The 13,832-nt window shown below is 42.5% G+C and overlaps 1 protein-coding gene across 4 annotated transcripts in view; it reads right to left on the reverse strand.

Moving 5' to 3' along the window:
* VWA8 (von Willebrand factor A domain containing 8) overlaps window positions 1-13,600 on the reverse strand; it is a 91,821-nt gene extending 78,221 nt beyond the window's left edge. For all 4 annotated transcript variants that reach the window (XR_014529582.1, XM_083518977.1, XM_083518979.1 and 1 more), the window contains exons 1-7: window positions 13,358-13,600; window positions 9,234-9,311; window positions 6,873-7,003; window positions 4,425-4,535; window positions 3,222-3,389; window positions 2,166-2,330; window positions 1,003-1,052 (exon numbers count right to left, since the gene is read on the reverse strand). Coding sequence is in view for 3 of the 4 variants with exons in the window: in XM_083518977.1 (XP_083375103.1) it covers window positions 1,003-1,052; window positions 2,166-2,330; window positions 3,222-3,389; window positions 4,425-4,535; window positions 6,873-7,003; window positions 9,234-9,311; window positions 13,358-13,535 (881 nt within the window). In the remaining variant the exon portion in view is untranslated. The remainder of the gene's footprint in view (window positions 1-1,002; window positions 1,053-2,165; window positions 2,331-3,221; window positions 3,390-4,424; window positions 4,536-6,872; window positions 7,004-9,233; window positions 9,312-13,357) is intronic.
* Window positions 13,601-13,832: the final 232 nt, after the last annotated feature.

Genomic DNA, 13,832 nt, shown 5'->3' on the forward strand with positions numbered 1-13,832 from the left:
GTCCAGGTAACAAAAGGACAAGGATTGCTGCCACACTCTTTTTTGACTTCCTCCGTTGTTGGAGCAGCAGCTTTTAGCTAGAATTGTTCTAGTTGTATTCATTCAACTTGTTTTTATTATTGCTTGTTAGCCTGGCCTTGGCTGGGGAGGGCGGGGTATAAATAATAATAATAATAATAATAATAATAATAATAATAATAATAATATGTTGGCTCTCAGCCAACAGAGAACACAGGGACTATCTCCATATGGGATAGATCCACATGTTTATACTTTGTAACTAAGTCTGCCTTCAGGGATCCAACTGTGAACTGATGATGTGAGTAAACTTTTATATACTTTACACAAGATTGTGGCGTGTTTATTCTTTTAAGAGGGATGCAAGGGAACTTACCAGGAATCTAATATTGAGAGGCTTAAACAAGCCTTCAACCAGCTATCTGCTGTATGTTTAAAATGGGAATGTAAAACTTTGCTAAGTTATAGAACTTGCTAGCGCAAGTTAGGAAGGATATTAATGAACAATATATCCTCTCCTGCCTCCCTGAACATTTCCACAATAATTTCTGAACTTGGGGAACTGTGGTTTAAACTATGGTTTCAGGCAGATCTGAAATCACAGTTGCTCAGTTGTTTCCGACTTTTTCCTCATTAACTATAGTTTAAACAAACTACAGGACCTCTTTCATGAAGTGAAAGTTCATCAAGGAGCTCATTTAGGTTTATTCACAGAGGATTCTTGCTCACCCCATCCTAAAGACGTGAGTTTGGTTGGAAGATAGACGTACCCGAATTTTGTACCACCGTTACCTAAAGTAGATTAGCCATGAAATCTGTTAGGAGGCCTAATAAAAATCTGAACCTTTGTATATCATGTCTAGATTATCTCACCCAATTCATTTGGTCATATCACAACAACTCTAATATTCTACGAGGGAAGCCATTAGATAAGAAAACTAAATTCTAAGAACATTTATGCATAGCTGTAATGCATATATTTACCTCTCAGTTGAAACGTTAGGTCCAATACAATATAACTGTGAAAGATGGTCCTAAAATAGAAGACAGTATCACCTATCAGGCCATTTACTCAAGCAACAGCACTCTGTTCACCAGGGTGCAGGGTGACATCTTCATCAAGCTCTCCACCCAAGATCTCGTTCCTGGTCCGTCAACGTCAGATGTTATGTTACAATGCACACCACTTTACACTTGCTTACATTAAATGGTGTTTGCCATTTTAATGTCTATTCGCCCAGTTTGGAGAGATCCTTTTGGAGCTCCTCACCGTCCTTTTCATTTTTATATTCTGAACAATTTTGTGTCATCAGGAAACTTGGCCTCTGTCCTGCTCACCACTAACGCCAGATCATTTGTGAAGAATATAAAAAGCACCAGTTCCAATACAGATCCTTTGGGGATCCTCCATTATTCCATTATGACATTTATTCATGCTCGGCGCTTCCTGAACTTTAACCACTTGCATAGCCATAAGATAACTTGTTCCATGACTGCTAAGCTTGCTCAGAAGTCTTTGGTGGTGGGCTTTGCAACAGCTTTTCAACAAGTCGAACACACACAGTCTACTGCATCATCCCTCCCTACATGCTTATTGATGCACTCAAAGAATTCTAAAAGGTTAAGTAGACTGGACTTTCCTTTGCAGAAGCTGTGCCAGCTCCTCTTCAACAAGACAACATCGGTATGCTTAGTAATTTTATCTTTAATCATGTTTCCCACTAGTTTTCCTGGAACAGATGTTAAACTAACTGTCCTGTAATCTCCAGGATCCCTACTCCCCAACTGTGGGTTGTTGTTTTTTGCTAGATGATTAGCAATTCTAATTTTGAGTTCTTAAAGAGCTCCTGTGTAGATGCCATCTAGAGCTGGTGAAGCCTTCATTTTTAATTTGTCAACATGGCCTAAAGCATCAGCTCTTGTCACTAGTAGTTGCCTCAGTTCCTCACTCACTTCCTGATAAAGTGAGTAAAGAGATAGGCATCTGCCCTTCCACAGTGAAAAACAAATGCAAATAATGCATTGAGCTTCTCCGTCATTTCATTTTCCTCCTTTAGAACACCTTTGACTCCCATGTAAATGCACACATTAAAGCATCATTCAACTGTACTTTGTGTACAACCCCAGACACCTGCAACATTACTTACCTTAAACGGTAGATAATAAACATCTCTTGCTTGAAATCTAGATCGCAGAGGTGGGTCTAATGGGTTACCCAAATATCGGGGGACGGGAAGGCCCAGGGCAATGACTCTGAAGTTTTCACTGACTCTAACAATCTTCCATGCATCCAACTCTGATTTATTATGCTCCTGAATAAATTAAACCTATAATTAGAATTCTGCAACCACTTCAGAAAAAAGACCAACTATTCAGAGTACCTAATGAAGAGCTGTTTGAACTGGACAACAAATGGCTTATAGATCTGGAAGACATAGAGCTCTCACTCCATCAGCTTCAATACAAATGCCAGTATTAACAAAACTGTATATTGATTTTAGGATTTTAAGAGTCACTTCACACATTAGTGATCTGAATGCATGTTCACTGTGCTTTCACAGTGAGCCATAACCCTGAAAACAGGTTTTTTTTAAAATCTTCCTTTAAAAAGAGGAGGGGGGAAATGTACATGGCAAGGAAGCCATCATTACTTGCAATGCCAGGTCAATGATTCGTAAGACCAGAGCCATCCATGACTCGATCAAGGAATTGACCTGCACGTGTAACAGAGACATGACTGGGCATGGTAGCTGCGCCTACTCTTGCCACTGCTTGCCCACCGGGTTTCACTTACACACAGCAACCCAGGTCATGTGGGTGGGGAGGGAGGTTGCAGTGATTTTTAAGAAGTCCTTAGTTTTAACCAACCTTCCTATTAGGAAGACCCAGTTTTCTGAGTGCAAGTTCTGGAAGTTGGGCAATAGGGGCAGTACAGGATTCCTATGGTGCACCGACCTCCCCACTATGAGAGGCATGTGTTAGATAGATATTGTGGTATTTAAGAGCAAAAATGTTTAGAAATATAATGAAGAAAGAAAGAGTTCCATGCAGTAAAATGTTACTTGAGAGATCTAGCAGGGAAGGAGTGAATATAAAATAAACCATATAAAGAATAAGCCTTCTAGAGATCAAAGCTTCTCCAGCAACTTTTATTTTAGATTTAATGTTGTTTGGGATCTAATATTGATGGAACAACCCAATACCTTCAGCAGTTTGTCATAACGTTCTGCTGACATGAGAAAACGGCCATCTTCAAGTTGCATCTCCCGGTTCTCCAGTAAATTGTTCAAGACGGGTAAGACATTCCGCTCGGCCTTCTCCAAGCCTTCCAGAACCAAGATTCTGCCTTCGGTGGCTGCTCGTACGGCACACTGCCCATCAAAACAAAATCAGCTTCAGAAGCAAAAACAGCTGAATAGGAGTTCACAAAACGAAAGCTAGGCTGAATATTTCCCACTGCACACATTTGCAGGACCATATTCCCCTGTGAAAACAGGGGTGGAATATCTGTCAACTTTCGGGGAGAATGTGAATTGCAAAAATTGAGGGCCCTACCTTTACTTACAGCATATATTACTATAGCCAAGTTCTTCCTGTAGAGATAGAGTTGCAGTTGGGCCACCAGTCTAAATGAAAGGATGGAACATTGTGGCATCGAGGCCACCTGTGCTCAAAGGGACTGCAATGGATCCAGGAGAATCGCCGCCCCCCTCACTCCTTCCAAGGGAGAATGGCCCCTCTACAGTAGGGACCACACAAATATGCCAGAGGAACCACCCACCACAGCATCTCAGTGTTGACTAGATTAAGCTTCAGTTTATTAGCCCTCATCTAGTCTATTATCACAACCAAGAGCTAATTCAAAATGTAAAAGGAGAAATGCAGCTGTGTATCATCAGCATAGTGATGCCAATGCTCTACAAAACTCTGTATGATCCCACTCAGCAGTTTCATGTAGATGTTACACAGCATGGAGCAGGGGCAGGGCTGACTCCTGTGGGACCCCATACTGGAGAATCCCCAGAGCCAAGTTTTGCTCCTCCAGGAACCACATTTTGGAGCCATCAATTCAAGCAGGGATGAAACCCCTACAGCACAGTGCCCCCAATACCTAAACTCAAACAAAAGGTTACTATCGTCAACAGTATCAAAAGGTACCAAGAGATCAAGGGGGATCCATGGAGTCACACTCTCCCTGTCTCTCAACACAAGTCATCATGCATGGTGACCAAGGAAGTTTCCATATCAAAACCAGGCTTGAATTCTGGCTGAAATGGATCTAGGAAATCTGACTCCTCAAGAGTACCTGGATCTGGTTGACAACCATGCTCTCAAGTACCTTGCCCAGAAATCATCAGTTCTCATCAAACTGACAATAAAGACCCGTGGCGATTATAAGTATTCACCTGATCAATGTAGTAAGCAGTCCCAGCTCGGATCTCTCTCCGCTGTTTGAGATCTGTTTCTGTTGTGTCCCTGGAGAGTGCAATGTACTCCACTTCTCGCTTGGTCAACTCCTGTAGGACACAGCACAATATTTGAAAACATATAGATTACAATCAGCACAGCGTCACAGCAAATTATCCAACAGAGGCAGCGACACATCACTAAATGGAATAAAACTAAAGAGCAACACCATCTCTTGAGGCCCAGTTTAGTGCTCTCCCTCAATCAGCATGGTTGCAGGCCACCTCCTTATGAACATTTCTGAAACTTTCAGCTTTAAATCACTTGGATGGATCAAAACAAATAAGGAGGCCAGCTAAAAGGAGAGATAAGAGAGACACACCGAGGTAAAAAAGATCTTGCAGTATGTTCCATCAGTGTGACTCATAGTATGAAAGAGCAATAATCATAAACATATAAACAACATTGCTATTACTTCAGCGTCATTAATAGTATTGTTGAAAACTTTGTTTCACTTGTGTTGTATTCCTTTGGGTACATATCAGTGAAAATGTGTTTGTCTAGCGCTAATGGTTGCTCATGAAATGTATTGTGAGCTGGAGGATCACAGTGCATTTCCTGAATATGTGCCATTCATATAATATAAATGTTGGACCACAATGCAAAGTAATGCACTGCAGTAATAGATTCAAGTAGGTAGCCGTGTTGGTCTGCCGCAGTCAAAATAAATTAAAACAATTCTTTAAAAAGATTGTTAAAAAGGCTCTTAAAAACCTAAAAGCTCCCTTAAAAGAATCAAGTCTTCAAAGACTTCAAGTAATTGCAGTAACAGACATAGACAACAGAAGTTAAGCTATTCCTGTTCAGGTAGGGGTGCAGCTGGGCTACCAGTCAATGCTGATGGAAGGCACTCCACGCCACTGAGGCCACCGGAGCCTCAAGTAACAGCAAAGGATCCTGAATATTCCCAAGCTGCGTACCTGCTCCCTCAGAGGGAGTGTAAGCCCATTAAGAGCAGGCAACCTCCCAGCCTTCTGGTCTAGGGAACCACCCAGTGCCTCAGTCTTATCTGGACTGAACCACAGCAAAGCAATGCCACCCCCCCAACTCAGACAGCTGCTCCAGTGGGATACCATGGTCAATGGAATCAAAAGCCACTGAAAGGTCGAGGAGAATTAAGAAGGACATGTTTCCCCTGTCTCTCTCCTGACAAAGGTCACCATACAGGGTGACCAAAGTGGTTTCTGTGCCAAAACCGGGTCTAAACACCAGTTTGACTATGCCAATAAAATAAGTATACCAAATGTTTGAGGCAACAAACAATGAAAAAACAACCAGCCAATAATAATAATAATAATAATAATAATAATAATAATAATAATAATAATAGTTGCTGTTGTTGTTTTATACCCAGCCCATCTGGCTGGGTTTCCCCAGCCACTCTGGGCAGCTTACAGCACATATATATATTTTTTAAAAAAATCTCAATACAGGGCTGCATTCAGATGTCTTCTAAAAGTCAGGTAGTTGTTTATTTCCTTGACATCTGATGGGAGGGCATTCCACAGGGCGGGTGCCACTTCCGAGAAGGCCCTCTGTCTGGTTCCTTGTAACTTTGCTTCTCGCAGGGAGGGAACCAGCAGAAGACCCTCAGAGCTGGACCTCAGTGTCTGGGCTGAGGGATGGGGGTGGAGACACTCCTTCGGGTATACTGGGCCAAGGCGGTTTAGGGATTTAAAGGTCAGCACCAAGACTTTGAATTGTGCTCGGAAATGCACTGGGAGCCAATGAAGATCCTTTAGGACTGGTGTTATATGGTCCCAGCAGCCACTCCTAGTCACCAGTCTAGAAACTCAACTGTAGTGTGTTCTTGGTTTGATTCAAAGGCTTCAAAATTGGGAAGTAACTCTAAACAATCCTTGATTACCAAACATACTCTCTGCACACTGGGGTGGACACTTTACAGGGCCTTCTGCCAGAAATCCAAAAAGATACTCTCCCAGGCTACATGTCTCTTAGACTGCTAAACATTACTACAGTGGTGCCCCGCAAGACGAATGCCTCGCAAGACGGAAAACTCGCTAGACGAAAGGGTTTTCCGGTTTGGAGGTGCTTCGCAAAACGAATCTCCTATGGGCTTGCTTCGCAAGACGAAAATGTATTGCGAGTTCCTGCGGGGTTTTTTCCCTTTCCCCCCCTTTTTCTAAGCCGCTAAGCCGCTTATCAGCTGATCCGATAAGCCAATAAGCCGCTAAAAGCCGCTAATAGCGCTAATCCGCTAATCCGTCAATGGGCTTGCTTCGCAAGACGAAAAAACCGCTAGACGAAGAGAATCACAGAACGGATTCTTTTCGTCTTGCGAGGCACCACTGTACACCGAAACCTAAGAATTACTAATGTCCACTCCAGTTTCCAAATGAAAATTAAGTCTCTCTCCCCAAGCTTACCAAGTACTGCATGGCAATTGATCGCCGAAGAGGCCCAGGTGGTCCTATGAGAAAGACGTCTTGGCCCAAAAGGTCTTTTTGCATGATCCATCTTAAATGCTGGATTACAGATTGAGCCACAGAGTCTGAAACTGAATGAGAAAGGCGTGGACTTTGGTCTAAATTAAGAATTTACAAACAAATGTTTTTTAATTCTAAAGCACCTTTAATAGTTTTGATACTGCTCTTCAATTTCTGAATTTATCTTTCTAGCCTCACTGCTGAGAGGTCCTTTTTTTCAGAGTGCAAACATTTCAGATCTATTAAAGTTCAAACCAATGCAACTGACAGTGTTTGGGATGAATAAAATGGACTGATAGAGTCCAGTTAAATTAATAAATGGAAGTGCCATCTAGAGTCTTGGGTTTAAAGGCGAGGCAGCGGGTGAGCTAGGTTAAGATTTTCCTCCGGCTGGACATTTGATTAAACATTAAGGCGTCTCAAGACTGGCCTGTGTTAGGCAACTAAACAAACAAATAAGTAATCTCTGCTCATCGCTGAAAGTCCCTGGGTAGACTTTAGCACATCATTTCTGCCAAGATACTTAGGAAGGTAAAATAAGAGTAAGACAAAGGCAGCTCTTTTACCTTCTTGGGGCTACAAATGAGACAAATACAAGAGAGTGTCTTCTCAGCAATGGCCATTGAGCTTTTGCAGAAATAGCCAATGTGGTGGCCTCCCTCCAGAGTTTGTTTGTTTTTTTAAATGATATTTATTGAAAAAAGATTTTTTTAAAAAAATTACAAAGAAAAAAGACAAAAAGACAAAAACAGACAAAAACAGAAAAAGTAAAAATAAAACCAACATTTTCAAATTCTCCACTTTCATTACCTTCTTTCCATGACCTCCTCCTCTTCCCATCTCTTGTATCTTAATTAATAATTATCACAGCAAATCCTTTCCATAATTCATAATATTCTGTCATTGCATTACCTTGCTCTATTTTCATCTTATTTTATAAAAAAACTTTAAAACTTAAATTTTATTTTTACCAACTTCTCATAACCATTACCTTTTTACCTAATTCTTTAAACATTTTTTACAAGAGCCAAGTGATTTCATTTCAGCATTTTCCCAACGTTCATCAATTTTATACAACATTCCTAATGATAAAAAATCCTAATGATAAAAAACCAGAGTTTGGGCTACAGTTCCCATCATTCCTGACTGCTGGCCAAGCTGGCTAAGGCTGCTGGGAGCTGGAGTTAAATCACCTCTGAAGGGCACCATGTTGGCTCCCCTGGGCTACGGAAGGTGCTGTAGTCCCTGGAGAAGGCTGCCTTTATTCTGCTCTCCACATGGCTCCTTCTCTCTTATGTGTGAGCTTCCTTTGCCAGGCTTAGGCACGGATAACGCAGAACAGGGATTTGGAAACAGCTTTAAACGCTGGTGTGGCACCCCTGGGGTCCCCTGGAGCACATCTACCCTGCACGTCTGGCTGTTCTCAGCATGGTGTAGCCAGAAGCCGGGACTTCTCAGCAGGGGGCAGGGGGCTTGTTCACATTAAACCATAATGAACCATTAAGTACGGCTTAACATGATGTGTGATCACAGCCAGACTTAGAAGCTTGCAACTCCACGCTCCTGGTACATTTTACATTAATAAATTTAGCTAGTTCTATTTTTGGTTATGGTTTGAAGAAAAGAAATTGGATCAGATTTAAGAGACACCTAAAATGGAAAGAAAACTCAAGAATGCAAAACAACCTGTCAGATAGGAACAGAACATAAATGCATATAAGAATACCCCCAAAGCCTCAGGGCCACAGACCCTACGGACACTTTTCAATACTATAACCAGCTCCTACAAAATTTCACTATTTCCTTTATATGAAGTAACAAGAGCACAGAAAGGCTTGTAGGTAGGAATTGGCAAATATGTTTAGTTGATCTTATAGTTTTATTTTACTAGTGCTCAGGTTAACATAAAGTAATTAATCATTACTAACGAAGGCAACCAAAATTCCCAGATTTTCTCCATCTCGCATTTCCTTTTATCTTTCCTCCACCTTCTCTCCATCCTGAAGAGTCCATCAGACTCTTCTAATATTTATTTAACTATTTGCAGACTGCCTTCTAGTCAAATCCTGCCAAGCTGGCTTCTGATATAAATTCACAGTATAACATCAAAAAGCTTTAAAAAAATTCTATTACAGATTGTTTTTAATGATTTTTTCATATATTTTTAGCGAATCTTGTTCTTATCTGTAAGCTGCCTTGAGACGGTCAGGGAAAAGGGTGGGGTGAAAATAAATTTTAAAATCATTACTATTATTCATATATGTTTAACCAGCTGGGTATTAGAAGAATATTGTTTCTTACTGTAGTTCACTGGGACAAGTTCTGGATTTCTTGGAATTTTGAGTTTGTATGACACATCTCCAATAGTAACAGTATCACCTGAAAAGAAAAGGGAGAACTGTCACTGATTGCTAACTATACAATCATCACAAATCTAACACAGCCTGGAAAGAGGAAGACGTTTGCTCATTCAGGGCACATAATATTTTCTGAACCTTCCTGCAGGGCATGATCCAAGATGGCACTTTAACCATAAAATCTTTGTTATAGCCTTTGCTCTCTGTGTCAATACTTGCAATAGTAAACCTTTGTACAGAGTAACAAACCTAGTATATCTAGCTTAAGGTTACCGGATTATTTTTCCCAATGAATCCGGGGACACTTTTCAACTCCAATGGATTTTGTATGGGGACTGATTTGTAAATCCGGGGACTGTCCCCAGGAAAAGGGGACGTCTGGTAACCTTAATCTAGCTTCCACTTCAACTCCTGGCCTTTGCAACCCAATAACTTTAGAAAAAGGACACGTGTAAATGAATAGCTCCATCAGCCACTTTGCAGAGATTCTACAAAAAAAACAGGTCATTCATTCAGGTTGTGATACTTAACATTTTATTTAAAGATGTGGGCTTGGATCCAGGCTTAGTCATGCCCACTGAAATCTAGTTTAAACTGATCTATTTTAATCATTATTACACCTGAATCCTGGCAAGTTGAAAGTGTGTGATTAAATGCACACAAGAATTTCCCAGCATGGAAACAGCTTTTAAGCTCTCTGCCTTGCTTTCCGGGCAAGGTCCACTCAGTGCGCCCACTCCAAGATGCGGGGGGAGGGGGCCAGTTCCAAGGGTTTGAGGCCCTGCGTGAGATGGCTTCAGCATCATGTACGCTACCCAAAACCCAATGGCTAGGTTGCAAACAGGTAAGGAGAAAAATGAAATACAGTGGTACCTTGGGTTACATACGCTTCAGGTTACAGAGACTCCGCTAACCCAGAAATAGTGCTTCAGGATGAGAACAGAAATCGTGCTCCGGTGGCGCGGCGGCAGCGGGAGGTCTCATTAGCTAAAGTGGTGCTTCAGGTTAAGAATAGTTTCAGGTTAAGTACAGACCTCCTCCAGAACAAATTAAGTCCTTAACCCGAGGTACCACTGTAGGGTGTGTGGCAACAGGGCATCCTCAATGAAACACACATGACAAACTGCCCACCAAAAAAAATTAGCACTAAAAAGCATCCGCACCACCACCAGCTACAGATGACAAGTGGCTAGTTTTTCCTTATTGGGTTATCCACAGAATGAGAATATCTGTATTTTATTGGGAGAGAAGGGTTGTGGGTTGGCATTTTGATGAGGGAACATGAAAAGCATGCACACCTCATATCCACTTTAAACTACTGTGTGTGTATAGTACACCCTATTACCTATTGTGAAAATAGACCAAATATGATTTTTTTTCATATTAAATGAGCAGAGCAAGTTCTGTGCTAAGCATCTGTAGATATGGCAGGTATTAAACATTTAAATACATTTTGCAAGAGCACTGACTTGCAGCAAGCACCCCTGTGTGGTTTTCTCAGTCATTCCAAGAGGGGCAGAATAGACCCCAAAAGCTGTAAGAGTAAAAACATTTATTTTTTCACTAAATTAAGGAGGGGGGCTCTGAAATACCACATGGCAATCACAGCTCATTATAGCTGAGAACAAGACTGACATACAAGTTTTATTATTGTTTTCAGCACTTCTGAGATTCATATGTGGTCATAGTGAAGCTACAGAGGGCAGGGATATTTAGGGGTCAATCATTAGATTCTCAAGTGATAAATGGAAGGATGCTATACAAATCTCTGTTTGATCCTGGGGCAAACATATCCCATTTCAACAATTTTAGGATTTCATTATCTTTCCTGCCTGCCAGCTGTAAATTGTTGTATACTCATTTCTCCTTTCAATAATAGTTACTTCTTAACACCAGGGTTAACTACTCATTTTGAATATGTTCTTTAAAGCCAACTGTTATTATTTTTCTTTAATAATGTTTTTAATGCAACTGAAATGAATCTGAGTTTCTGCGAGTCAGTTTCAGGGCGGGCGGGGGGGGACCAGCAAAAAATTAACTAAAAGGACTTTGATCAAAACTGATGCTGTTGGGCAACTGGGTGACAAACACAAATCTTGCTGTGGAAATATTTATTGCCAGGTTTTTAAAAAGCAAGAGATAAGGAAAAGCTCAGAAATCCTTAGTGCGCCTGGGAGACAACAAGAAATTTATACTGAGAATGAAAAATGGGCACACCACTCTCCAAACAAGATGTTATGATCACAACCCCAGCAGAAGCACAATGGAAAGCATGCAAGATGGTCAAAAGGAGATACACATCAAAGACTTCATACAGAGCTGAGCTAAACATGTAGAAAAGGTTCCCATATAGAAGCTTAGAACATTGACAAAAGAGAAACAGGAACACTTTAATCAAAATAAATGTGATGGAAAGTCAAAGCTGAGATATCATCCGAAACACATGTATGTGGCAGTAACTTCCACTAAAAATTAGCGTCACTTCTGATCACATTTAAAATATACTAGTGTTAAACCTAGACCTCAGTAACAGGTTAAACAGTTATATTATCTGCAAACCAAAATAATAAAAGTGGTACAGAATCCTATCATTTGCTTTTATATTATACTGAAATATGGAGCATCTAAGTAAATTTATTCTGGGAAATTAAGAGCAAGGCTGCAATTCTGTGTACCTCATAGAATTGTAGAGTTGGAAGGGACAACAAGGGTCCCCCTACAAAATCACAGCTAGAAGGAAATCCCACCAAAGTAGATCCACAATAAAGGGTTTAATAAAAGTAGCATAAACTAAGTAGTGTAAATGTGTTGTAAGCCACACCTGAGCTTTTTTTCTTAAAAATATAAAGCAGCCTAGAAATGAAATGACTAATGATATTAATGAAGATATAGGCTTGTCCCCAGCCTTTCTCAACCTCTGGTCCCCAGATGTTGTTGAGCTACAACTCCCATCATCCCTAGCTAGCAAGACCAGTTACTGCCAGTCTCAGGGGTGGGGGTACAGGGGTCTATTTCCTATTTATCCCTATCCATGTGGCCTATTTTTCCAGTTCCTTTTAGAATTTGTAGCTTTTGTTTACTTGATTTCAATGGAAGGAGCCCAGTCATGTCAATAACAACTCCAATTATTATTATTTTTATTATTATTATGACGTAAAGGAAAAAGGTAAAGCATAGCTCCCACTGGAATGAGAGAAGACTTAAAGGGGAAACAGGGTTTAGAAAAAAGGATGTCGTGTTTCCAGAGATGCTGCTAGGAAGCCAGCAAGCAGGTTAGGAAGGTAGATTGTTCCTCCCCTAAGGATTTTATTCTGTGAAACACCCGGAGACCCACGGACGGTATATAAATTCAATTAATAATAATAATAATAATAATAATAATAATAATAATAATTTGCTGGCGCAGAGAGGTGTGTGGCTTTTGAGAAAGCGGCGGTGTCCACTGGAAGGGCTCAAGCACTCTTGGAAGAGCAACCCCACAAAAGGGCCTTTAAAAAACCCCAAAACCCTTTGGGAGCAGAAGTCACCCGGGCCGAACTCTTCTCGTGGCGGTGAGTCCCATAAGCTCACTCAGCCACGGGGAAGGAAGACCAGAAGCGGAGGGCCAGGGAAGTTCAATTAATAATAATAATAATAATAATAATAATAATAATAATATGCTGGTGCAGAGAGGTGTGTGGCTTTTGAGAAAGAAGCGGTTCCACTGAAAGGGCTGAAGCACTCTTGGAAGAGCAACCCCACAAAAGGGCCTTTAAAAAACAAAAACCCTTTGGGAGCAGAAGTCACCGAACTCTTCTCGTGGCGGTGAGTCCCATAAGCTCACTCAGCCACGGGAAGGAAGACCAGAAGCGGAGGACCAGGGGATGCCGTCGCTCCAGCAGCCCTTTCCGTCTCAACCTTGCGGGGAAGAGTACGATCCTGTGGGGTCCTCCGGATCCCCGGGCCTGCCGCCAAGAGGCGACCCGGCAAAGACCCGGCTCCCAGTCCCCGCTGGGCCGGGGGTGACCCTGGCGCCCCAGCCGGCGGTGGCGGAGGCCCGGGAAGGCGCCCTCTCGACCCCGCCGTTACCTTCGGCCTTGCCGGTCGAGTGCAGAAGCCGGGCCCGGCCGGTGCGGACGCTCCCGGCGCCGCCGCTTCCCGAGGCCGCCACCTGCCGCAGGAGCAGCCGGACCCGCCTGGTCGCCGCCGAAGCCCCGCACACCCCGCAGGCGCCGGCGCTGCCGAGGAAGAGCATCCGCGACGGCATGGCCCGGCCGGCCTGACAGGAGGAAGAGCCGGAGAGCAGCGTCGCTGGGGGACCGGTGCGGCAGTTGCACAGCGTCCCCGCGGAAACAGCGCCCGACGCTTTCGGGGCCGGGCCAGGTGGCGGAAGGGGTTTATCTCTCAACGGCTGACTGCCTCCCTCCGACCTCGGCGGCTTCTCCAATGTAGGGAGCGTGGCCAAGATCACTATTATTTACGGATGTTTGGCTCAAGAAGGTCCCGCTTTGCACAGCTGCCGGCCTGAGCTCGGGAGCTGCTCCTGCAATTCGTGCAAGAGCTG

Source organism: Podarcis liolepis (assembly GCF_965112155.1).
Source record: "Podarcis liolepis genome assembly, chromosome: 8".
NCBI lineage: Eukaryota > Metazoa > Chordata > Lepidosauria > Squamata > Lacertidae > Podarcis > Podarcis liolepis.